Source organism: Anomaloglossus baeobatrachus, chromosome 5 (genome assembly GCF_048569485.1).
Source record: "Anomaloglossus baeobatrachus isolate aAnoBae1 chromosome 5, aAnoBae1.hap1, whole genome shotgun sequence".
Taxonomy (NCBI): domain Eukaryota; kingdom Metazoa; phylum Chordata; class Amphibia; order Anura; family Aromobatidae; genus Anomaloglossus; species Anomaloglossus baeobatrachus.
In genome coordinates this window covers 228,513,532-228,537,906 of record NC_134357.1, presented here as the reverse complement: position 1 = coordinate 228,537,906, position 24,375 = coordinate 228,513,532, and the positions used below count along the sequence as shown (strand labels likewise).

The window sequence follows — 24,375 nt, the reverse complement described above, 5'->3', positions numbered from 1 at the left end:
TGAACCCAGTCATCAATTATCTGGATAAGTAAAATCTATCCTCACCATACATAAAGATATATTACAAAACAATACATTTTCATTTCACGGATATTGCTGAAATCAGTATCCCCTTTTAATTTTACTCTGTTACTCATTTTACAATCTACCTTATGTTCTTCAAATGGGCTCCTGGGGCAGCGGCAGAGGGAACACCGAAAAAGGGACGGAACCCTCCACCTCCTGGTGAAACCATCGACCCTACATGTCCCTGTAACAGCTTAGGTGTCACACGAGACATAACAGGCCCATGAAGGCCACCAGTATGAGCAAACTGACTGGGAGACATCCGGCCTGCAGCTGGCTGAAAGAAAGCATATCAAATTAGAAGGAGAAAAACAACAAAAACTACAATTCTGAATGATAGAGAAAATAAAAAAAGCACAAACAAAACATTAAGTGAAAAAAACATGCAACAGCAAATATAACCATAAAGATGCAAAGTAATACATTACCATTTCTAGAATCTGTTCATGGGAAACAGCAAACATTGAAAAAATTGATTTTAAGCTACTCACTAAAATTCTTTTCTTGTCATGATCATATAACACCTGCTACTAGGAAGTGAACACTAAGTAGTAAAGTGTTTGTTCTCCCCACTAGTTATACTCTTCCTGGAGACACTCAGAATCAGTTTGTAGCAAGAAGTAGAAAAATCTAAATGTTAACCACTAACAAAGATTCATACATTCACCTATTGGGAAAACAAAGCCCCTTCGAAGAGCACATAAAATACTCATAAGGCTATGTTCACACTGCGTTTTCTAAATGGAGTTCGGAGGTTCTGCTGTGAACAGGGTCCAACATTAAAATTGGGTAGGTGCGGCGTCACCCACTGAAAGTGGCAAGAAAAATTTTTTGCAATAAGTAACAAAAAAAAATAAATCAATTTTTCTTATCCGTGTCATTGGGGACAAGAGGCATTGCTGCATGCAAGGAAGGCATATGCATCCTAAGAAGATGACTGGCTAAACTCAACTCTGTACAGAACAATGAAAGACTTCAGGACCAGATTAATATCCTTACGAAGGAACATGCTGATGGCAAAAAAGGCCGATTTATTCACCAAAGAGAATGATCAATGGAGTCTTTAACCACTCCCACACGTTTATGGCAGATTTGGGAGAAGATGGCTTTTTGGACCAATTCTTCGTTGGATTTTGGATACTTATTCAGAACAGAACAGGTGTTGCCAATATTAAGAAGTCTACAGCTATACTAATAAAAAAGGACTTGTACAGAAGAGTTAACTATGAGAAAAGAATTTCCAGAAAAATCAGACGCCAAAAAACTTTGGTCAGTAAACTATCAGCTTGAGTAATACAAGTGCAATAGGAGAAGTACTGGGATGCCTTCTGCCTCATATCTATCAGAGACAAAAGGGGAAATACAACAAATTAATCTATAAGGGATGACCCAATGACTTTGTTGGCGTAAGTCCTAGAGTACCTTCAACTATGGTCCACCCTATTTGTTGAGAGTTTTGTCACAGTGTCTTAGATGGATATAAAGCTTGGCCTCGTGCTTCTGTACCGCCACTCTAAATTGGATATGGTATTCATGTTTTAATATTTGGAATAAAAGATACTTCTACCAGAAGCTGCAACCTCAAGTTTTCCTACTTTGTTTCTCACCAGAGTGTTGCTCCCTGCACACTGTACTATATACTGTTAGTTGGTTTTCTCCTTTGTACCTCAGTGTTAAAAGGTGACCCAATCAGAATGTGTTCCAGTAATAACCACCCTTTCCCCATCACTGAGCCAGATGTTAACCCAATTACAATGAAATAAATATAAAAAAAAAGCGGGCGGGCGAACGGGCGCCCCCCCCAGTTTTGATACCCAGCCAAGATAAAGCCAGACAGTTGAGGGCTGGTATTCTCAGGCTGGGGAGACTCATGCTTGTTACCCCTCCCTAGCCTAAACATATCAGCCTACAGCCACCCCGGATTGTCGCATCCATTAGATGTGACAGTCCCGGCATTTTATTCAGGCTTTATCTTGGCTGGGTATCAAAATTTGGGGGCTTGCCTGTCGTTTTTTTAAATTATTTATTTACATTTAAAAAAGGAAAAAAAAAAAAGCCACATGCGGTTTCTCATAATTTTTATACACAGTTAAGATAAACGCACAGCTGGGGGCTGCAGTCTGTAGCCATGGCGTTATCCATGCTGGGTATCATAATATGGGGGGACCCTAAGACCATTTATTTTTACTGTACGCTATAGACCGGGTCTGTGACTTGAAGCGTCAGGCATGCTGTCACTCAAGCGTGGGTGGGCACCTAACTGCAACCAATCACAGACACCGGTGGGTGGGGGAAACAGTGAATATGCATGCGCCTAATGAGCAGCCCCAGAAGAAGAATGAGCGGCCACAAGAGCATACAGTCACGCAAATAAATCAATAATTATGAAGCCCTTGCTCCTTCAGACCCCTTTGCACCAGATTCTGGTTTCCATATATTATATGGCGACCGGCATCCGGCCAGATACCAGGCATCAATCCCACGCCGACCCAGAGTCAGCAGGGGATTGTGAGTCCTCCCATCACTGGTGAGAAACGCAGGGATAAAAAGAGAAAATGAATGAACATGCTGCAGTTGTCAGACGTTTGTGACAAATAAACTGCAGACAAAAAACTGCAACATGTGCACAGCAAATCTGAATTCTCAGACTTTGCTAGAAAGTCAAGAGCTTTCTGACAATAAAACTGCACCAAAAACGCGGCAAAAAATGCAGCGTGTGCATGTAGCCTTAGAAAACCCTGAAACATTTTGCTCACTGTCAAGGTTAAACTTACAGGCCTAAATTTTTCAGGCTCATTTTTTGACAGTTTTTTGAATATTGGCACCACATTTTGCATGTGCCAGTCCTGTGGTACAGACCCTGCGATTTGAAAAATCCTTGATTACAAATATTAGTTTGTATTATTGTACGTAATTCCTGCAGTTCTTAAGACTGTAAAAAAAAGGGTGCAAAAGGGAACCTGGAAACTATAGGCCGGTAAGCTTAACATCTGTTGTGGGTAAAATGTTTGAAGGGTTTTTAAGGGATACTATTATGGAATGTCTCAATGTTAATAACTGTTTAACTCCATATCAACATGGATTTATGAAGGATCGCTCCTGTCAAACTAACCTGATCAGCTTCTATGAGGATGTAAGCTCTCACATGGACCGAGGAGAATCATTGGATGTCATTTATCTCGACTTCGGTAAAGCATTTGACACTGTCCCACATAAAAGACTGCTAAGTAAAATGAGAAAGCTTGGGCTCGGGGAAAATGTGTGTAGATGGGTAGGTAGCTGGCTTAGTGGTAGAAAACAAAGAGTGGTTATTAATGGTGCATACTCCGATTGGGCCAGGGTTACTAGTGGGGTGCCACAGGGGTCTGTATTGGGCCCCCTACTATTTAATATATTTATTAATGATCTGGTGGATAGTTTACAGAGTAAAATATCAGTATTTGCAGATGATACAAAACTATGTAAGGTAGTTAACACAAAGGAGGACAGTTTGCAACTACAGATGGATTTGAGTAAATTGGAGAATTGGGCTGAAAAATGGCAAATGAGGTTTAACACAGATAAGTGTAAGGTTATGCACATGGGAAGGAGAAACAGATGCTACGATTACTTACTAAATGGGAAACCGCTGGGGAAATCAGACATGGAAAAAGACTTAGGCATCTTAGTGAATAAGAATCTAAATTGGAGTGCCCAGTGTCAGGCAGAAGCCACCAAAGCAAATAGGGTGATGGGATGCATTAGAAGAGGTCTGGGGGCACGAGATGAAAACATCATTCTCCCTCTGTACAAAATCACTAGTCAGACCACACTTGGAGTATTGTGTGCAATTTTGGGCGCCGGTGCTGAAGAAAGACATTACTGAACTTGAAAGGGTTCAGAGGCGGGCTACTAAAATAATAAATGGAATGGGTGCATTACAATACAAGGAAAGGTTATCAAAATTAGGTCTATTTACTCTAGAAAAGAGAAGACTTAGGGGAGACCTAATAAATATGTACAAATATATCAGAGGGCCATATAGAGATCTCTCCCATGATCTGTTTATACCAAGGACTATGACAAGAACAAGGGGGCATTATTTTCGATTGGAGGAAAGAAAATTCCTACATCAGCATAGAAGAGGGTTCTTCACGGTAAGAGCAGTGAGGCTCTGGAACTCTCTTCCTGAGGAAGTGGTGATGGCCAACTCACTGAATGAATTTAAGAGAGGAATGGATGCATTTCTTGTTAGCAAAAGTATAGAAGGTTATAAATAGCATAATCTTACAGGTAGATAGAAGAGCGACCTAGATTATTAGAGGAATGGGGGGGGCTGCAATACCAAGACAGGTTATTAAACTTGGGGTTAGTTAGTGAGGAAAAACAAAGGCTTAGGGGGATCTAATCACAATGTATAAATATATGAGGGGACAGTACAGAGACCTTTCCAAAGATCTCTTTACACCTAGGCCTGCGACTGGAACACGGGGGCATCCGCTAAGTCTTGAGGAAAGAATGTTTAATCATAATCACAGATGAGGATTCTTTACTGTACGAGCAGTGAGACTATGGAGCTCTCTGCCGTATGATGTTGTAATGAGGGATTCACTAGTAAAATTTAAGCAGAGCCTGAACGCATTTCTTGAAAAATATAATATTACCAGTTATGTATATTAGATTTTATGACAGGGTGTTGATCCAGGGAACTAGTCTGATTGCCGTATGTGGAGTCAGGAATTTTTTTCCCCATTGGAGCTTATTTGACACATTGGGGTTTTTTTGCCTTCCTCTGGATCAACATGTTAGGCTACAGGTTGAACTAGATAGACTTAGAGTCTCCCTTCAACCTTAAAAACTATGAAACTATGAAACTATGTATATCATTTCAAATAAGTTTTCTATTTTAGAGTTCTGGAGGCAATGCTGTACTTCCTGCTTGGTTAAAGAAAAATTTATGGTACCCATGATCAGGTCATCTGAAATGGGATGTTAAAGTGTAAATATTGTAGAGATTGTTAATACAATCCCTGGCAAAAATTATGGAACCATCTGACTGAGGATGTTCATTCAGTTGTTTACTTTTGGTTCAAAAAAGCAGATCACAGACATGGCACCAAACTAAAGTCATTTCAAATGTCAACTTTCAGGCTTTAGGAAACACTAAAACAAAATCATGAAAACAATGTGCTAGCCAGTAACTGTTACTTTTCAAGACCAAACAGGGGGAAAAATTATGGAATTGCTCAATTATGAGGAAAAAACAATTATGGAATCACCCTGTAAATTTTCATTCCCAAAACTAACACCTGCATCAAATAAGATCTGCTCGTTAGTCTGCATCTAAAAAGGAGTAATCACACCTTGGAGAGCTGTTGCACCAAGCGGACTGACATGAATCATAGCTCCAACACAAGAGATGTCAATTGAAACAAAGGAGAGGATTATCAAACTTTTAAAAGAGGGTAAATCATGGCGCAATGTTGCAAAAGATGTTGGTTGTTCACACTCCGCCGTGTCCAAAATCTGGAGCAAATACAAACAACATGGGAAGGTTGTTAAAGGCAAACATACTGGTAGACCAAGGAAGACATCAAAGTGTTAAGACAGGAAACAAAGCAATATGTCTCCAAAACACTTAATGCACAACAAAACAAATGTGGAATGAATGGGAGGAAACTGGAGTCAATGTCTGTGACCGACCTGTAAGAAACCGCCTAAAGGAAATGAGATTTACATACAGAAAAACTAAATAATAAAAATATGACTGCCTGAAGAGAACATGTAAATTTCCACAGTCATTGGTGATATGGGGCTGCATGTCAGGTAAAGGCACTGGGAAGATGGCTGTCATAACATCTTCAATAAATGACCAAGTTTACATTGAAAGTTTGGACACTTTTCTTATCCCATCAATTGAAAGGATGTTTGGGGATGAGGAAATCATTTATCAAGATAATAATGCATCCTGCCATAGAGCACAAACTGTGAAAACATTCCTTGAAAGAAGACACATAAGGTCAAATGTCATGGCCTGCAAAGAGTTCGGATCTCAATCCAAGTGAAAATCTTTGGTGAAAGTTGAAGAAAATGGTCCATGACAATACTCCAACCTGCAAAGCTGATCTGGCGACAGCAATCAGAGAGAGTTGGAGCCAGATTGATGAAGAGTACTGTTTGTCACTCATTAAGTCCATGCCTCAGAGACGGCAAGCAGAGGTGGTGCAACAAAATACTATTGATGTATTGGAGTGTTCTTTTGTTTGTTTTTCATGATTCCATAATTTTTTTCCCGTTTGGTCTTGAAAAGTAACGGTTACTGGCTTGCACATTATGTTTTCCTGACTGTTCTATAAGTTCACACAGATTACTTTTGAGGGGGCCAGGAAAATAAACCAAAACCACGTACTGCAGGACAGCCACCCACAACTTTTTGATCCAAAGACCACATTGCCACACTGAACCAATAAAGGTGCCACACTAAAAATTAAAGGAGTATTACATTCTGTCCCATTTTTGGCATATCGAAAGTATATACAGTTGAAACCAGAAGTTTACATACACTATCTAAAATGACACATATGCAGGTTTTTCTCACTATCTGACATGAAATCAGAATAAGCCTTTCCAGTTTTAAGTCAATTAAGATTACCAAAATTATTTATACTTCCCAAATGCCAGAATAATATGAGAGAATGTTTTAAGGCATTTGTATTATTTTCTGCAAAGTCAAAAGTTTATACACACCAAGAGTACTGTGCCTTTTAAACAATATGGGACAGCCCATATGATAATGTCATAGGGCGGCACGGTGGCTCAGTGGTTAGCACTGCAGTCTTGCAGCGCTGGGGTCCTGAGTTCAAATCCCACAAAGGACAACATCTGCAAGGAGTTTGTATGTTCTCCCCGTGTTTGCGTGGGTTTCCTCCGGGTACTCCGGTTTCCTCCCACACTCCAAAGACATACTCATAGGGAACCTAGATTGTGAGCCCTAATGGGGACAGAGTTGCCATTGTATGTAAAGCACTGTGGAATTAACAGCTCTATATAAATGAATAAATATTATATATTATATGTCATGTCTTTGGAAGCTTCTGATAGGTTTATTGGCAACATCTGAGTTAATCAGAGACACACCTGTGCATGTATTTTAATGCACACCTGAAACTCACTGCTTCTTTGTCTTTCTTCAAAAGAAAGTCAAAAGAAATCAACAAAGATTTCCAAAAGAGAATTATGGACTTGCACAAGTCTGGTTCATCCTTAGATGCAATTTCCAAATACCTGAAAGTGCCTCGTTCATCTGTACAAACAATTATCCGCAAGTGCAAAAAAGATGGAAATGTCCAGCCATCATACCGCTCAGGAACGAGATGGTTTCTGTGTACAAGAGATGAATGTGCTTTGGTCAGACATGTGCATATCAACCAAAGAACAAAAGCAAAAAGACCTTGTGAAAATGCTGGTGAAATTATCCACAGTGAAACGAGTACTGTAACAACATGGGCTGAAAGGCCACTCTGTCAGGAAGAAGCAATTACTCCAAAAAAAACCCATAAAAAGCCAGATTAATGTTTGCAAATGCACACAGGAGCAATGACCTTAATTTTTGGAGACATGTCCTGTGGTCTGATAAAACCAAAATTGAACTGTTTATCCATAATGACCATCGTTATGTTTGGAGTAAAAAGGGAGAAGATTTGAAGCCTAAGAACATCATCCCAACTGTGAAACACAGGGGTGGCAGCATCATGTTGTGGGGTTGTTTTGCTGAAGGAGGGACTGGTACACTTCACAAAATAGATGGCATCATAAGGAAAGAAGATTATCTCTCTCATCATTCTGGCATTTGGCAAATATAAATAATTTTGGTAATCCTAATTGACCTAAACCAGGAAAGGTTTATTCTGATTTCATGTCAGATAGTGAGAACACCAAGGTTACTTACCAGTAGCCGGTTTTTCCAGAACCCATGACAGTACCACATTAGAGAGGGATCCGCCCAGCGAGGACAGGAAACCATTCTGAAATAAAAGGGCAGTACCTTCTCCCCTTCATGAGTTGGTTTACCGAGAATGAGAGGACCTCCAACAATCGTTAGAACGTAACTCCATCACCAACTAGAAAACACATTCACACCCAGAATAGTGCACCATGGGTGAGAAAGGGAGGGATTATATGGGTGCTGTCACGGGTTCTGGAAAAACCAGCTACCAGTAAGTAAAAGTGTTTTCCCCTTACCCATGACAGGACCACGTGAGAGATTTTCAGAGAATAACGTATTAGGGAGGGACCACCACCTCAAGCACCATTCTACCAAACAAGAGGTCAGCCGAGGATAGCTCCAACCAATAGTGACGGAAAAAAAGTAGATTGTGAGGACCAGGTAGCGGCCCTACAAATCTGGTCAATAGCTACCTGTGTCTTCTCAGCCCAGGAGGTCGACACCGCTCTGGTGGAATGGGCCCTTATGCACTCAGGGATGGCAGCCCCACTAGATGTGTAGGCTAAAGCAATGGCCTCCCTAATCCACCTAGAGATGGTGCTTTTGGATATCCCCAGACCTTTCCTACCTTGAAAGGCTATGAATAAGGACTGTTTTCTCACACACTATGTGTCACTGAGATGTATTGAAGGAGGGTTCTACGAACATCTAATGTGTGAAATCTGTGTTCCTCCGTATTTGTACGATGGCTGCAAAAGGAGGGAAGAACTATCTCCTGCGTTCTATCGAATCGAGAGATAACCTTTGGGAGATAGACCTGATCCAGCCTATCATTGAATACCTGAGTGTAGGGCTGTACTACCGATAAGGCTTATAAATCACTAATTCTGCGTGCTGACTTCACGGCCACTAGCAAAATCGTCTTTAATGTTAGCAACTTCAGGGAGATTTCGGCAAGAGGCTCAAAAGGGAGGACCCGTGAGGGCATCCAAAGATAAATTTGGATCCCACGGTGGAACTTTAGGCATGACTATTGGTTTAGTCCTATCACAAGCTTTAATAAACCTTTTAAACCCACCGGTTGGCTGCCAGGTTACAATTGTATAAGGCTCCTAAGGCAGAAACATGAACCTTCAGAGGATTTACTGCTAGCCCTACTTCAAACCCCTTCAGCAAGAATTCTAAAATGTATGGAATAGGAACCTCCGTACCCAAGGGACTATTTGTAAATGAAAGGAACTTTTGCCACACTCTCCCATAGATTTTAGTGGTAACCAGTTTACGGCTCTTCAACAAAGAGACTAGTTCAGAGGAGAACCCCTTGCGCATCAGCAACGACCTCTCAAGTTCTAAGCTGTTAAACGGAACCTCTTCTCCTGTGCGTGGAATTCTGGTCCCTGCACTAACAGGTCCGGAACCTCTGGCAGAACTCAAGGATCTGTGACCGACATTGTCCTCAGGAGAGAGAACAATGGCCTCTTGGGCCAGAAGGGGGTGATGAGAAGGACCTTTTCCCGATCCTCCCTGATTTTTTTTGTATAACCGTCGGTAGCATGACAATTGGGGGAAAGCCATAGGCTAGTCTGAAGGTCCTTGGAACCTGAAGTGCATCCACTGCTAAGGGCTTGTCTGCTGGATCAGTGGATTCAGGGACTATTCTCCTTGTCGCAGTTGAGGGCGCCTGAGGTAATCTGCCGTGGTATTTAGAAGTCCTTTTAAGCGTACAGCCGAGAGGGAGAGGAGATTCTGTTACACCCAGTGAAAATGACTAAGATGCCTGCATGAGGAATGGGGATTGTGGCCCCCCTTGGTGATTTATGTAGGAGACTGTAGACTGATTGTCCGATATTACACAAACGTGCCAACCCCGGAGAAGGGGAAAAAAGGATTTCAGTGCTTGTTTCACTGCCCATAGCTCCTGGAGGTTTGAGGGCTGTGCTGCTTCCTGTACTGACCACCAGCCCTGGGATATCTGCTCGTGGAGGTGAGCTCCCCAGCCGGACTGGCTGGCACCAGTAGTGACCACCTTCCGATGCTGTGATAGCCAGGGAACCCACACAGACAGGTTGTCTATGAACGTCCACCAAAGCAGGGAATTCTTGACAGTCAAGAAAAGAATGACATCCCCTTCTAAATATCCTCCTAATGTTTTTTGGGCAGACAGGATTTGCCATTGGAGAGCCCTAGAGTGGATCTGGCCCGATGGAACCGCCGGGAAGCAGGATGTCATAGTGCCCAGCGGGAAAATAGCTTGTCTCAGACATTTTGGGATGCCGGATTGCCATCAGGGCCAATTCTGACACCGCGAGTATCTTCTCTGCTGGCAAAAGACATAACTGACGCTCTGAGTCTAGGGTGAGACCAAAAAAGGTTTGAGTCGTAGCAGGTTCTAATCTCGATTTTTCGTGATTCATCATCCATCCCAGGTCTCGCAGGATCCTCTGGAGGTTCTGCAGGTGTTCTGCACATTGTTGTCTGGAGTTGCCAACCACCAGGAAGTCGTCTAGATAAGGAACAAGAAGTATATTCTGGATTCTCAAGTGAGCAGTTATCTCTGCCACTATTTTTGTGAAGATCCTGGGGGCGATAGACAGTCCGAAGAGAAGTGCTCTGAACTGAAGATGACAGTCTGTTTTGGATGTAAAGAGCCATTTTGAGAAACCGTTGATATTTTTGATGAATGGTTACATGGTATTAGGCGTCCTTTAGGTCTATCACTGCCATAAAACAGTCGCGGAACAGCAGCTTTATGGCTGACTGAATGGATTCCATCCTGAATGGGGAATTCTGAAGAAACCGGTTGAGACGTTTGAGGTTGATAATGGTTCGGAGGGAACCATCTGGTTTCTTGACAAGAAAAAGAGGGGAATAGAATCCTGTTCCTCTCTCTAAAGGTAGAACTTCGCAAAGGATTTGATTGTTTAATAATCCTATAGTTTCCAATTGCAGAGCCTGTTCTTCTAATGACCTCCGAAGAGGCGCGATGATGAAATGCTGCAGGGGTTGAAGGAGAAATTGTAACCTTCCTTTATTATGGCCCGGACGTATGTGTTCGAGGAAATACCTTCCCATGCTCCCAGGAAATGAGAAAGGCGTCCCCCAACTTGTAGTCTGGAGTCATTGGGCTAACTTCTTCGAGGAGGCGGCGGAACCACCGAACATGAATCCTGACTCTCGTCTAGGCTTGCACTACCACTTCCAACTATCCGGAGGTTTGCCCTTGACGAATCTTTGCCTCCGAAAAGAAGAACGAAAAGAGACTGCGTGGAACCTCGGGAAGGACTTTTTGGAATTGAATGCTTTCTCCAATGCATCTTCCAGCTGTTTACCAAAAAGGAGCTGACCGTCACATGGCACTGAACATAATTTATGCTTGGTTTGCAGGACTCCTGAACAGCCCTTCAACCACAATGCCCTTCTGGCCAGATTAGACAATCCTGCAGAACGGGCTCCCAGCCTGATAGCATCAGCTGATGAGTCAGCAAGAAATGCCACTGCTCCTTGCAGCAGTGGAAATTTAGAAAGGATTTTCTCTCGAGGAGTTTTATCCTTCAGCTGATCTACAATTTGTTGTAGTCAGATCATTAAAGCACAGGCTCTCTCTGCAGGTATTGGCTATAGCCGGGTTCAGAATTCCTGCTGATGTTTCCCACAAGTGCTTAAGACAGCTGTCTGCTTTTTTGTCAAGGGGGTCTTTCAATGTTCCCGAATCCTCCACAGGAATGCCACCTCTCCTAGAGGATTTTGCAACTGCTGCATCGATTCTTGGGGCTTTATCCTATAATGCCATTTTTTCGTCATCAAAAGGGATGCTTCCTTTTTGAGGATGAAGGGAGAGTTCCTGCTTTGTCAGGACGCTTCCACTCTTTCTGAATAAGTGCTTCTATTTTAACGTTTACAGTGAAGTTTCGCTTCTTTTTCTCCTCCAATTCTCCAAAAACATAACATCTTCAAGGGATTTCTCATCTGTTAGGCCCATAGTTGTCCTGACTGCCTTAACTGATTCCCGACATCGATGGAGAGGCACCGCCAGCCTCCCACATCACTATCTGAGGATCAGGAGTTTGAGTGTAAAGAAGCGCTGAACGAGGTGGAAGAAAGTCAGTGTCTAGCGCTTTTTTTTTCTCAAGTTTTTCAGCCGTTTTTCTTTGCAGATTTTAAGGCCCGTTTCACACATCCGGCATTTCACTGGATGCCGGATCCAGCACGCATGCAGTACAGTACATTCATTTACAGTGGAAGCATGACACCATGCGGACAAATGTGGTTGTGCATGAAGCACACAACCGCATGGTGTCGCGCTTCCACGGTAAATTAATGTACTGTACTGCATGCGTGCTGGATCCGGCATCCAGTGAAATGCCGGATGTGTGAAACGGGCCTTAAAATCTGCAAAGAAAAACGGCTGAAAAAAACATGAAAAAAAAAATCAACATGTGCACATAGCCTTAATCTACAATCATTTACAAGACCATTTACAGTGTTCTATACTACACAACGGTAGTGTATCAGTACAAAACGGACAGCATACAGATGGTCTATATGGCGTCCGATTTTCTTCTCTGACTGAGACTTGCATTGCCCAGTCTCGGCTGTCATATGCAACCACGCAGCATACTGCAACACTTAAATTTTTTACCCAATCCTTCTTTTGACTCACAAATATGGATATAAAATATCGAACAAATACTGTGGCCTTTAAGGAAGGCTGGAGTGAAGGAACGAGGAAAAGAAGGGAATTTTGTTACTTACCGTAAATTCCTTTTCTTCTAGCTCCTATTGGGAGACCCAGACGATTGAGACGATTGGTGTATAGCACTGCCTCTGGAGGCCACACAAAGCATTACACTAAAAAGTGTAAGGCCCCTCCCCTTCTGGCTATACACCCCCAGTGGGATCACTGGCTCACCAGTTTTAGTGCAAAAGCAAGAAGGAGGAAAGCCAAGAACTGGTTTAAACAAATTCCCTCCGAAGTAACATCGGAGAACTGAAAACCATTCAACATGAACAACATGTGTACCCGAAAAACAACCAAAAATCCCGAAGGACAACAGGGCGGGTGCTGGGTCTCCCAATAGGAGCTAGAAGAAAAGGAATTTACGGTAAGTAACAAAATTCCCTTCTTCTTCGGCGCTCCATTGGGAGACCCAGACGATTGGGACGTCCAAAAGCTGTCCCTGGGTGGGTAAAGAAATACCTCATGTTAGAGCTGCAAAGACAGCCCTCCCCTACGGGGAGGCAACTGCCGCCTGCAGGACTCTTCTACCTAGGCTGGCGTCCGCCGAAGCATAGGTATGCACCTGATAATGTTTGGTGAAAGTGTGCAGACTCGACCAGGTAGCTGCCTGGCACACCTGTTGAGCCGTAGCCTGGTGTCGTAATGCCCAGGACGCACCCACGGCTCTGGCAGAATGGGCCTTCAGCCCTGATGGAACCGGAAGCCCAGCAGAACGGTAGGCTTCAAGAATTGGTTCTTTGATCCATCGAGCCAGGGTGGCTTTTGAAGCCTGCGACCCTTTGCGCTTACCAGCGACAAGGACAAAGAGTGCATCCGAGCGGCGCAGGGGCGCCGTGCGGGAAATGTAGATTCTGAGTGCTCTCACCAGATCCAACAAATGTAAATCCTTTTCATACCGATGAACTGCATGCGGATAAAAGGAAGGCAAGGAGATATCCTGATTAAGATGAAAAGAGGATACCACCTTAGGGAGAAACTCCTGAATGGGGCGCAGCACTACCTTGTCCTGGTGGAACACCAGGAAAGGAGCTTTGGATGACAGCGCTGCTAGTTCAGACACTCTCCGAAGAGACGTGACCGCTACCAGAAAGGCCACTTTCTGTGAGAGTCGAGAAAGTGACACATCCCTCAGAGGCTCGAAGGGCGGCTTCTGGAGAGCAACAAGGACCTTGTTTAGATCCCACGGATCTAACGGCCGCCTGTACGGAGGTACGATATGACAAACCCCCTGCAGGAACGTGCGCACCTGAGAAAGTCGTGCTAGACGCTTCTGAAAAAACACGGATAGTGCCGAGACTTGCCCTTTAAGGGAGCCGAGCGACAAGCCCTTTTCCAGCCCAGATTGCAGGAAGGAAAGAAAGACAGGTAACGCGAATGGCCAGGGAGATACTCCTTGTGCAGAGCACCAGGATAAGAAAATCTTCCACGTTCTGTGGTAGATCTTAGCAGAAGTGGACTTCCTAGCCTGTCTCATGGTGGCCACGACCCCTTGGGATAATCCTGAAGACGCTAGGATCCAGGACTCAATGGCCACACAGTCAGGTTCAGGGCCGCAGAATTCCGATGGAAAAACGGCCCTTGGGACAGTAAGTCTGGACGGTCTGGTAGTGCCCACGGTTGGCCGACCGTGAGATGCCACAGATCCGGGTACCACGACCTCCTCGGCCAGTCTGGGGCGACGAGTATGACGCGGCCGCAATCGGATCTGATCTTGCGTAACACTCTGGGCAAGAGTGCCAGAGGTGGAAACACATAAGGGAGCCGGAACTGCGACCAATCTTGCACTAAGGCGTCTGCCGCCAGAGCTCTTTGATCGCGAGACCGCGCTATGAAGGTCGGGACCTTGTTGTTGTGCCGAGACGCCATTAGGTCGACGTCCGGCACCCCCCAGCGGCGGCAGATTTCCTGAAACACGTCCGGGTGAAGGGACCATTCCCCTGCGTCCATGCCCTGGCGACTGAGGAAGTCTGCTTCCCAGTTTTCTACGCCCGGGATGTGAACTGCTGATATGGTGGATGCTCTTTCCTCTACCCACATCAGAATCCGCCTGACTTCCTGGAAGGCTTGCCGACTGCGTGTCCCTCCTTGGTGGTTGATGTATGCCACCGCTGTGGAGTTGTCCGACTGAATTCGGATCTGCTTTCCTTCCAGCCACTGCTGGAAGGCTAATAGGGCAAGATACACTGCCCTGATTTCCAGAACATTGATCTGAAGGGTGGACTCCTGCTGAGTCCACGTCCCTTGAGCCCTGTGGTGGAGAAAAACTGCTCCCCACCCTGACAGACTCGCGTCTGTCGTGACCACTGCCCAGGATGGGGGCAGGAATGATCTTCCCTGCGTTAATGAGGTGGGAAGAAGCCACCATAGCAGAGAATCCTTGGCCGTCTGAGAAAGGGAGACTTTCCTGTCTAGGGAAGTTGTCTTCCCGTCCCATTGGCGGAGAATGTCCCATTGAAGTGGACGCAGATGAAACTGCGCGAACGGGACTGCCTCCATTGCTGCCACCATCTTCCCTAGGAAGTGCATGAGGCGCCTTAAGGGGTGCGACTGACCCTGAAGGAGAGACTGCACCCCTGTCCGTAGAGACCGCTGCTTGTCCAGCGGAAGCTTCACTATCGCTGAGAGAGTATGAAACTCCATGCCAAGATACGTTAGTGATTGAGTCGGTGCCAGGTTTGACTTTGAAAAGTTGATGATCCACCCGAAAGTCTGGAGAGTCTCCAGCGCAACATTCAGGCTGTGTTGGCATGCCTCTTGAGAGGGTGCTTTGACAAGTAGATCGTCTAAGTAAGGGATCACCGAATGTCCCTGAGAATGCAAGACTGCTACCACTGCCGCCATGACCTTGATGAAAACCCGTGGGGCTGTCGCCAGACCAAATGGCAGAGCTACGAACTGGAGATGGTCGTCTCCTATCACGAAACGTAGAAAACGTTGGTGCTCTGTAGCAATCGGCACGTGGAGATAAGCATCTTTGATGTCTATTGATGCAAGGAAATCTCCTTGAGACATTGAGGCAATGACAGAGCGGAGGGATTCCATCCGGAACCGCCTGGCGTTCACATGCTTGTTGAGCAGCTTTAGGTCCAGAACAGGACGGAACGAGCCGTCCTTTTTTGGAACCACGAAGAGATTGGAGTAAAAACCTTGCCCTTGTTCCTGCAGAGGAACAGGGATCACCACTCCTTCTGCTTTTAGTGAGCACACCGCCTGCAGAAGGGCATCTGCTCGGTCGGGATGTGGGGAGGTTCTGAAGAACCGAGGCGGAGGACGAGAACTGAATTCTATCCTGTACCCGTGAGACAAAATGTCTGCTACCCACCGGTCTTTGACCTGTGGCAGCCAAATGTCGCAAAAGCGGGAGAGCCTGCCACCGACCGAGGATGCGGAGGGCTGAGGCCGAAAGTCATGAGGCAGCCGCCTTGGAAGCGGTTCCTCCGGTTGCTTTCTTGGGGCGTGAGTGAGCCCGCCAGGAATCTGAGCTCCTTTGCTCCTTCTGAGTCCCTTTGGACGAGGAGAATTGGGTCTTGCTGGAGCCTCAAAAGGACCGAAACCTCGACTGCCACTTCCTCTGTTGAGGTTTGCTTGATCTGGGCTGGGGTAAGGAGGAGTCCTTACCCTTGGATTGCTTAATGATTTCAGCCAATTGTTCACCAAACAGTCTATCTACAGATAGTGGCAAGCTGGTTAAACATTTTTTGGAAGCAGAATCCGCTTTCCATTCCTTTAACCACAAGGCTCTGCGCAAGACAACAGAGTTGGCAGACGCAATTGAGGTACGGCTTGTAGAGTCCAGGACAGCGTTGATAGCGCAAGTCGCAAACGCAGACATTTGCGAGGTTAGAGACGCTACTCGCGGCACTGCTGGACATATGATAGAGTCCACCTGTGCCAGGCCAGCTGAAATAGCTTGGAGTGCCCACACGGCCGCGAATGCTGGAGCAAACGACGCGCCGATAGCTTCATAGACAGACTTTAACCAAAGGTCCATCTGTCTGTCATTGGCATCTTTAAGTGAAGCCCCATCTTCCACTGCAACTATGGATCTAGCTGCAAGCCTGGAGATTGGGGGGTCCACCTTTGGACACTGGGTCCAGCGTTTGACCACGTCAGGGGGAAAGGGATAACGTGTATCCTTAAGACGTTTGGAGAAACGCTTATCTGGGTAGGCATGGTGTTTCTGGACTGATTCTCTGAAGTCAGCGTGGTCCAGAAAAGTACTCAGTTTAGGCTTGGGATACCTGAAATGGAACTTCTCCTGCTGTGCAGCTGCCTCCTCTGCAGAAGGGGCAGGGGGAGAAATTTCCAATAGACTATTGATGGCCCCTATAAGGTCATTTACCATGGCGTCACCATCAGGAGTATCCAGATTGAGAGCGGTTTCAGGATTAGACTCCTGATCCCCCTCCTCTGTCTCATCATGTAGAGACTCTTCTCGTTGAGACCCTGATCCGCGTGATGACGTGGAGGGTCTCTCCCAGCGAGCACGCTTAGGCTGCCTGGGACTGTCATCTGAATCAGAGCCGTCAGGTTGAGATGCCTGGGACCCCCTTGAAGCACGGATTAACTCCAACTGAGGGGGACCGGGGAACATTGCCGCAGCAGTGTCCATGGACTGAGTAACTGGCCTGGCCTGCAAGGTCTCTAGGATTTTTGTCATAGTGACAGACATCCTGTCAGCAAAAACTGCAAATTCTGTCCCCGTCACCGGGGCAGGGTTCACAGGCGTCTCTGCCTGGGCTACCACCACAATAGGCTCTGGCTGACGAAGTGCCACTGGGACTGAACATTGCACACAATGAGAGTCGTTGGAGCCTGCTGGTAGATTAGCCCCACATGCTGTACAAGCAGTGTATACAGCCCGTGCCTTGACACCCTTGCGTTTTGCGGATGACATGCTGTTGTCTCCTCAAAGCAATATAGGGTGTACAGCCAAGAAGCGACTCACAAGCGGCACAAGCAGCGTTCACAGCCTGTGTCTTGGCACCCTTGCGTTTTGCAGATGACATGTTGTCGTCTCCTCAGAGCAATTGGGGTATACAGCCAAGAAGCGACCTTACAGTGCAAAATATATATATATATATATATATATATATGGTACAGAGAAAAAAGTACACAAATATCACACTGTGGCACTAGTGGGGCCAGCACTTAATTGCTGCTTACCGCCCGCTAAACGCGGGTGTGTGGTCGCCAGAAATCCCTTGTCTGGGTCTCCCAGAGCCTGTGTCCGTTCTCCAGCCAGACTGCATGTAGGAATGGCTGCCGGCGTCCTGTGGAGAGGGGCGGGCCCTGGGCGTGTGCAGACAAAGAGCGGGAAACCTGCGTCCCACTGTGCTCAGTGAGAGGGCTGGAGCATGTAAATAAGACTCCAGCCCTCGGCGCTGATGAATCGTACAGCGTCTCTCCCTTGCCCTGATTGACAGGGCGGGGGCGGGAACGAAGCGGAGCTAGGCCGCAGAAGCCGGGGACTAAATTTATAAGCGACGCTGTCGTAAAAGCACGGTCGGCGCTAAGTCCCCGGCGCACTACAAGTCGCAGCCGCGCCGCCGCTCTAGGGGCGGCCGGCGCGGCAGTCCCCAACACATAAAGTCACTCAGAAAAACTGTAGTGACTGTAACCCCAGCGCTCAGCGCTACTGTCCCCGGCGCACTAGCACACCCAGCAAGTCTGGAGTGTGCGCGGCCTGTACATACGGGGACACAGAGTACCTTAATGTCGCAGGGCCTTGTCCCTGAACGGTACCCAGCTCCGTATCCAGCAGGTTCCATGGGTCTGTGGATGGAGCCCGGCCTCAGGGCTTGGGGGCCGGTAAGATCCCACTTCCTCAGAGCCCCTCAGGGGGATGGGGAAGGAAAACAGCATGTGGGCTCCAGCCTCCGTACCCGCAATGGGTACCTCAACCTTAACAAACACCGCCGACAAAGTGGGGTGAGAAGGGAGCATGCTGGGGGCCCTAGTATGGGCCCTTTTTTCTTCCATCCGACATAGTCAGCAGCTGCTGCTGACTAAACAGTGGAGCTATGCGTGGATGTCTGACCTCCTTCGCACAAAGCAGAAAACTGGTGAGCCAGTGATCCCACTGGGGGTGTATAGCCAGAAGGGGAGGGGCCTTACACTTTTTAGTGTAATGCTTTGTGTGGCCTCCGGAGGCAGTGCTATACACCAATCGTCTCAATCGTCTGGGTCTCCAATGGAGCGCCGAAGAAATATACAAATCATGGCATGAAACCTGGATAAAAGTCTGTATAAGGCTATGTGCGCACGATGCGTTTTTGCACTTTTTTTCGGGTGCCTTTTTGTTCTTAAAATTGCTTGACTTTGCATCCCCAGCAAAGTCTTTGAGTTTTCATTTTTGCTGTCTGCACAGTGCTTTTTTTTTTTTTAGCTGCGTTTTTGAGGTGACCAAAAAAAAGCATGCCAATTCTTTTCTGCGTTTTTTTCACCCAAGCAATGCATTGGAAAAACGCAGCAAAACGCAGGAACAAAAAAATGCACCGAAATGCAGTACATGCGCTTTTTTGCGGCCAAAAACGCAGAGTCAAAAAACGCAGCGTGCGCACATTGCCAAAAAAGGTGTCTAAGACAACTCTAATCACACGCTATGGGACAAGTGTCACAAACAGGTCTCGGATAGAGGGGCCATATAGCCCAATAAAGAAAGTCTTCCTCCTGTTCTTAAAGGGAATCTGTCAAAAGGATCAAGCGTCCTAAGCAATCGATATGGGCATGTAGGACATAGAAAGTTGAATAAAATGATACCTTAATACCTACGATCCAATGTCTTGTTCCATAGAAATCCACATTTTTCTTAAAATGTAAGTGAGCTGCTAAGATCTATGGGCCGGACACTGATCTCCCAGAAAAGACCATAGAGATCCCGTCAGGAAACAATGGATGACTACATTACTGGAAAATGAGGAGCAGAAAGCAAGGACACAAGAGAAGATACAGATGAGGGTGGTGAAGGGAGCTGTAGAAGCCTCAAAGATAATCAGGGGCTTCTCTAACAATAGGGTGAGGAAGAACCCTCTTCAGTAGTGTCTTGAGCAAAGAGCGAGGGAAAATGGAAGTGGTGGCAAATTTCACAAATGTTTTCAGCTGCTTCAATGTACCAGTAGGTTCAACTCTTAAGCAACTCTGTCAGAACATCAGGAAGTAACTATGCGAGAGCCTATGGCTGCGTGGGAAGCAGGGGAGCTTTCAATGGTCTAACTTTTGCCTTCTTGGAGTGAGTGATAATTCACAGCATGGTTTCCACTCCTCATTAAGGGATACTAGGGAGGATATAGCCTTAGGGGTACTTCACACACAGCGAGATCGCTACTGAGATCGCTGCTGAGTCACGTTTTTTGTGACCTCATTAGCGATCTCGTTGTGTGTGACACTGAGCAGCGATCTGGCCCCTGCTGTGAGATCGCTGCTCGTTACACACAGCCCTGGTTCGTTTTTTTTATTGTTGCTCTCCCGCTGATAAGCACACATCGCTGTGTGTGACAGCGAGAGAGCAACAATCCTGAATGTGCAGGGAGCAGGAGCCGGCGTCTGACAGCCTGCGGTAAGCTGTAACCAAGGTAAACATCGGGTAACCAAGGTGGTTACCCGATATTTACCTTCGTTACCAGCCTCCGCAGCTCTCACGCTGCCAGTGCCGGCTCCTGCTCCCTGCACACGCTAAGCTAAGCGGTGTGCGCTGGTAACTAAGGTAAACATCGGGTAACCATACCCGATGTTTACCTTAGTTACCAGTGTCTGCAGCTTCCAGACGCCGGCTCCGTGCAAGCGCAGCATCGCTTGCACGTCGCTGCTGGCTGGGGGCTGGTCACTGGTCGCTGGTGAGATCTGCCTGTTTGACAGCTCACCAGCGACCATGTAGCGACGCAGCAGCGATCCTGACCAGGTCAGATCGCTGGTCGGATCGCTGCTGCGTCGCTAAAGTGTGACGGTACCCTTAGTTTCCCAACTATATTGGAAAACAAAAATACTAAAAGCAGAAGATCAGCAAAAGCCAAAACAGATTCAGGTCAGTGCCAAAAGGAGATGTGTAACTGGTGGTAGGCGCAAACACATAGTGGATCTGTAACCAGGTCAAAAGGGATCACATTTTATTCCTATTATATAGTCTCTGATTTTAAGTACTCAGACCGCCAGAAATATAGGCCTTTATTTGGTGCTAATTTTTAGGGTCTTTACAAGGTGGTGTTACTCACAGGATTATCTTGTGTATCTAGGCTGCTCTGCATTATGAACCTGTGAGCAACGCCCCCTTAATAAAGACCATAAAAAGTAGCTCTAAATAAAAAGGCCCATATAGCAGGAACTGTGTGGTAGATTAAAAAAAAAACCAAAAACAAACAAACCCTGAATAATCAGGGATGCATCAGGAACAAAAGAGCAAAACCTGGCCACTTTTTAACTGGAGACAGGTCCTCTTTAAAGGGAAGCAATTGTCAAAATACGACATGGCTTAAGTCATATTTTTGTGTTAGATGCTTTAACTTTTTTTTCCCATGCTACGTTCTTTATTAAAAGAACAAAACTAGTGATCTTACAATGTTATTCAATGGCCACTGGGTTTTTTGTTTTTTTTTTTATATAGGTCTTCCTGTCATTTCAGTAGTATACTCAGACTCAGAATTACAATGACAGGTTACACCTCCATGCACAGCTGATTACTCAGGATCCACCATTCATAATGGGTCATATCCCTCACAATGACCTTTGTTCATGATGCTTCAATACCAAAAAGATAAGGTTGGGATCCATTTATTGTGACTATGTATAGGTGGTTTCTTGAAATTGAAAGTTGAAATCTAAAAAAAGCCCACTGACCAATGTGAAAAAGGTTTTATTTTCCATAAAACACAAAAATCTAATTTAAACAATAGGTTATTTTCTAATGAAAGAGACCTTGTGATATATCTGGATGCCAAGTAGACAAAGGAAATCTATGTCCCCAATGATATGGATTAGAATTTTCTGGAATTCTTTTCTTTTACACCATGCAGAATATAATGAACTCAAGCACTTACAGAACAGAATTCAGGAACAGAAAACGTACCCAGAAAAATAAACTACTGCTTAAAGGGAACCGGTCACCAGTTTTGGGGCCTATAAGCTGCGGCCATCACCAGTGGGCTCTTATATTCAGCATTGTAACATGCTGTATATATGAGCCCAGGCCGCTGTGCAGAACGTTAAAAAAAAAAAAAAAAAAAAAAAATCACTTTATAATACCTAACAGTCACTGCGGTGATGTTGGGCCATATATATCCTCTTTCGGCCATCTTCGTCCTCCTTCTGAAGCCTGTGTGCATGACGCGTCCTACGTTATACACACTCGCTGGTCCCGCGCAGGCGCACTAGAATACTTTGATCTGCCCTGCTCAGGGCAGATTAAAGTGCGCCTGCTCAGGACCCCAATGCCGGCGAATGTGGATAACGTAGGACACGTCATGCACCCCGGCTTCAGAAGAATGACAAAGCTGGCCGAAAGAGGAGGCGCCGACACCGGAGATGCCCATTTGACCCAACTCCACTGCAGCGACCGTTTAGGTGAGTATTATAAAGTGTTTTTTACGTTGTACACAGCGGCCTGGGATCTTATATACAGCATGTTAGAATGCTGTATATAAGAGCCCACTGGTGGTGGCTGCAGCTTATAGGCTCCAAACCTGGTGACAGGTTCCCTTTAATCTCATATTGGAGCCTTTTTCTGGGATTTTTAAATATAATTTAATGAAAAAAAAATGCTCTGTCTTAACTCTGAAGAACGTAATTGAGAAGAAGATGCAGAGACCGATCAAGCAATGAACTAACAAATTTTTCTAATATACCAAAGAACCCCATTGATAAAGGAACAAACAGAAGCACTCAATAATAATGTGGTACTCCGAGGAATAAAGAGGAACTCACACTGACATAGCGTCCCAGAAGGGAGGGCATCACTCAGGATAGGCATATCCATCAAAGTGACTAAATCTGAAGAGCACATGCTGTGACGGCTGAGAACACTACTATGGATGTGCGCCTTTACAGCTTTTGATGTAATGTACTGTTTTATCTCCCAGGAGTACCCTTTAAAAAGGTGTTGTAGATCATGCTGGACCTTTTATAAAAGGTCAAAGATTTTTGACCCGAAAACTTGAGAGATTATCCACTACATTTACACTGATGGCCTATCATTAGGATAGCTCATCAATGTCTAATTGTCCGAGATGTGACACCCCCTACCCCAGCCGATCAGCTGCTCTTGGTACAAGCAGCGGCAGCAGGAAATGCTCTGTTCCAGGGCTGCTCAGTCTTCTGATAGCGGCTGGGTACTGCACATTTGCCTCCTATTGACTTTAATGGAGTGCAGTACGCAGCCATGGTTTCAATTAGTCGACGGGGCAGCTCCGGAACGTACCATTTCTGGCTGCCTGCTGCCACCACAAAGAGTAGCTAATCTGCAGGGTTGACAGGCGTCAGACCCTTGCCAATCAGACATTGGTGACCAAAGCTAAGAATAGGCCATTTATTAAAAAAAAAAAAGTTTAAGACAACCTCTAAAGGTACCTTTAAACTCTGCAGTTTATTTATTCTGTTTAAAGGGAAACTGTCAGATGATATATAAGTGGGCAGCATATATCAGCCATGGGCTGTATTATCACAGCCAGATATGTTTTACTCTGAAATGCTGTGGAGTTACAAAGAAAAACATACTTTTAATAGCTGTACAGGCGAGTCCCTGGTGAATTCTCCATGTCCGCTGACAGTGAGAGGTCTCTACCTATACGTACACGTAGGCAGAAACCTGTCAGTCACAGTCAGTGGCCAGGGAAAAGCCGCAGGGGACTGACCTGTACGGCTAGTGCACAGCATGGCAGCTATTAAAACATACCAGGCTGTGATCATACAGCCTGTGGTAGATTCATGTTGCCCATGTTTTGGGTAGCATGTGTCAGCTGACAGGTTCCCTTTAAAAGCATTATTTCTTCCTCTCATGAGAAGCAATCGGGTAATACAGACACAGATACAATACATAGCACTCCATAAGGTTACCTGAGCTCCTCCCATAAGCTGTGCTCGCTGAAGTGGGGTCAGGGCTGAAGGGAATGGGTGTCTCAAAAGTGTTGCTGGGTTAATCTGCAGAAACAAAATTCCAAACTAGACTCTTGTCTAACATTGAAACATTGGAAAAACACTGAGAAATGACCAGAAACATAGCAAACTTCATTTTAAAGGGAAGCCATCATCACAAAAAACGGATTTTTGTGTACTCACCGTAAAATCGTTTTCTCTTAGCCATCATTGGGGGACACAGGACCATGGGTGTTATGCTGCCTATCCATAGGAGGACACTAAGTAAATGCAAAAGCATAGCTCCTCCTCTGCAGTATACACCCCCTGGCCGGGCCAGGCAACCTCAGTTTTAGTACATAAGCAGTAGGAGAGAAAAAAAAAAAAAAAAAAAACAGTAAAAACTTACCTCAACAGAGAAACATGAGGGAAAAAAAAAAAAAAAAAAAGTCATAACCAAATAAAGTACTGAGAGAACCAAGGCCCAACAGGGCAACAGGGTGGGTGTTGTGTCCCCCAATGATGGCTAAGAGAAAACGATTTTATGGTGAGTACACAAAAATCCGTTTTTCTCTGACGCCTCATT

The 24,375-nt window shown here is 45.5% G+C and overlaps 1 protein-coding gene across 1 annotated transcript in view; it reads right to left on the bottom strand.

The window, feature by feature from the left end:
• The window catches only part of PATL1 (PAT1 homolog 1, processing body mRNA decay factor), a 230,223-nt gene that overhangs the window by 131,191 nt on the left and 74,657 nt on the right, over nt 1-24,375 (bottom strand). The window contains exons 7-8 of the mRNA XM_075349144.1: nt 23,772-23,855; nt 150-343 (exon numbers count right to left, since the gene is read on the bottom strand). Coding sequence (XP_075205259.1) covers nt 150-343; nt 23,772-23,855 — 278 coding nt within the window. The remainder of the gene's footprint in view (nt 1-149; nt 344-23,771; nt 23,856-24,375) is intronic.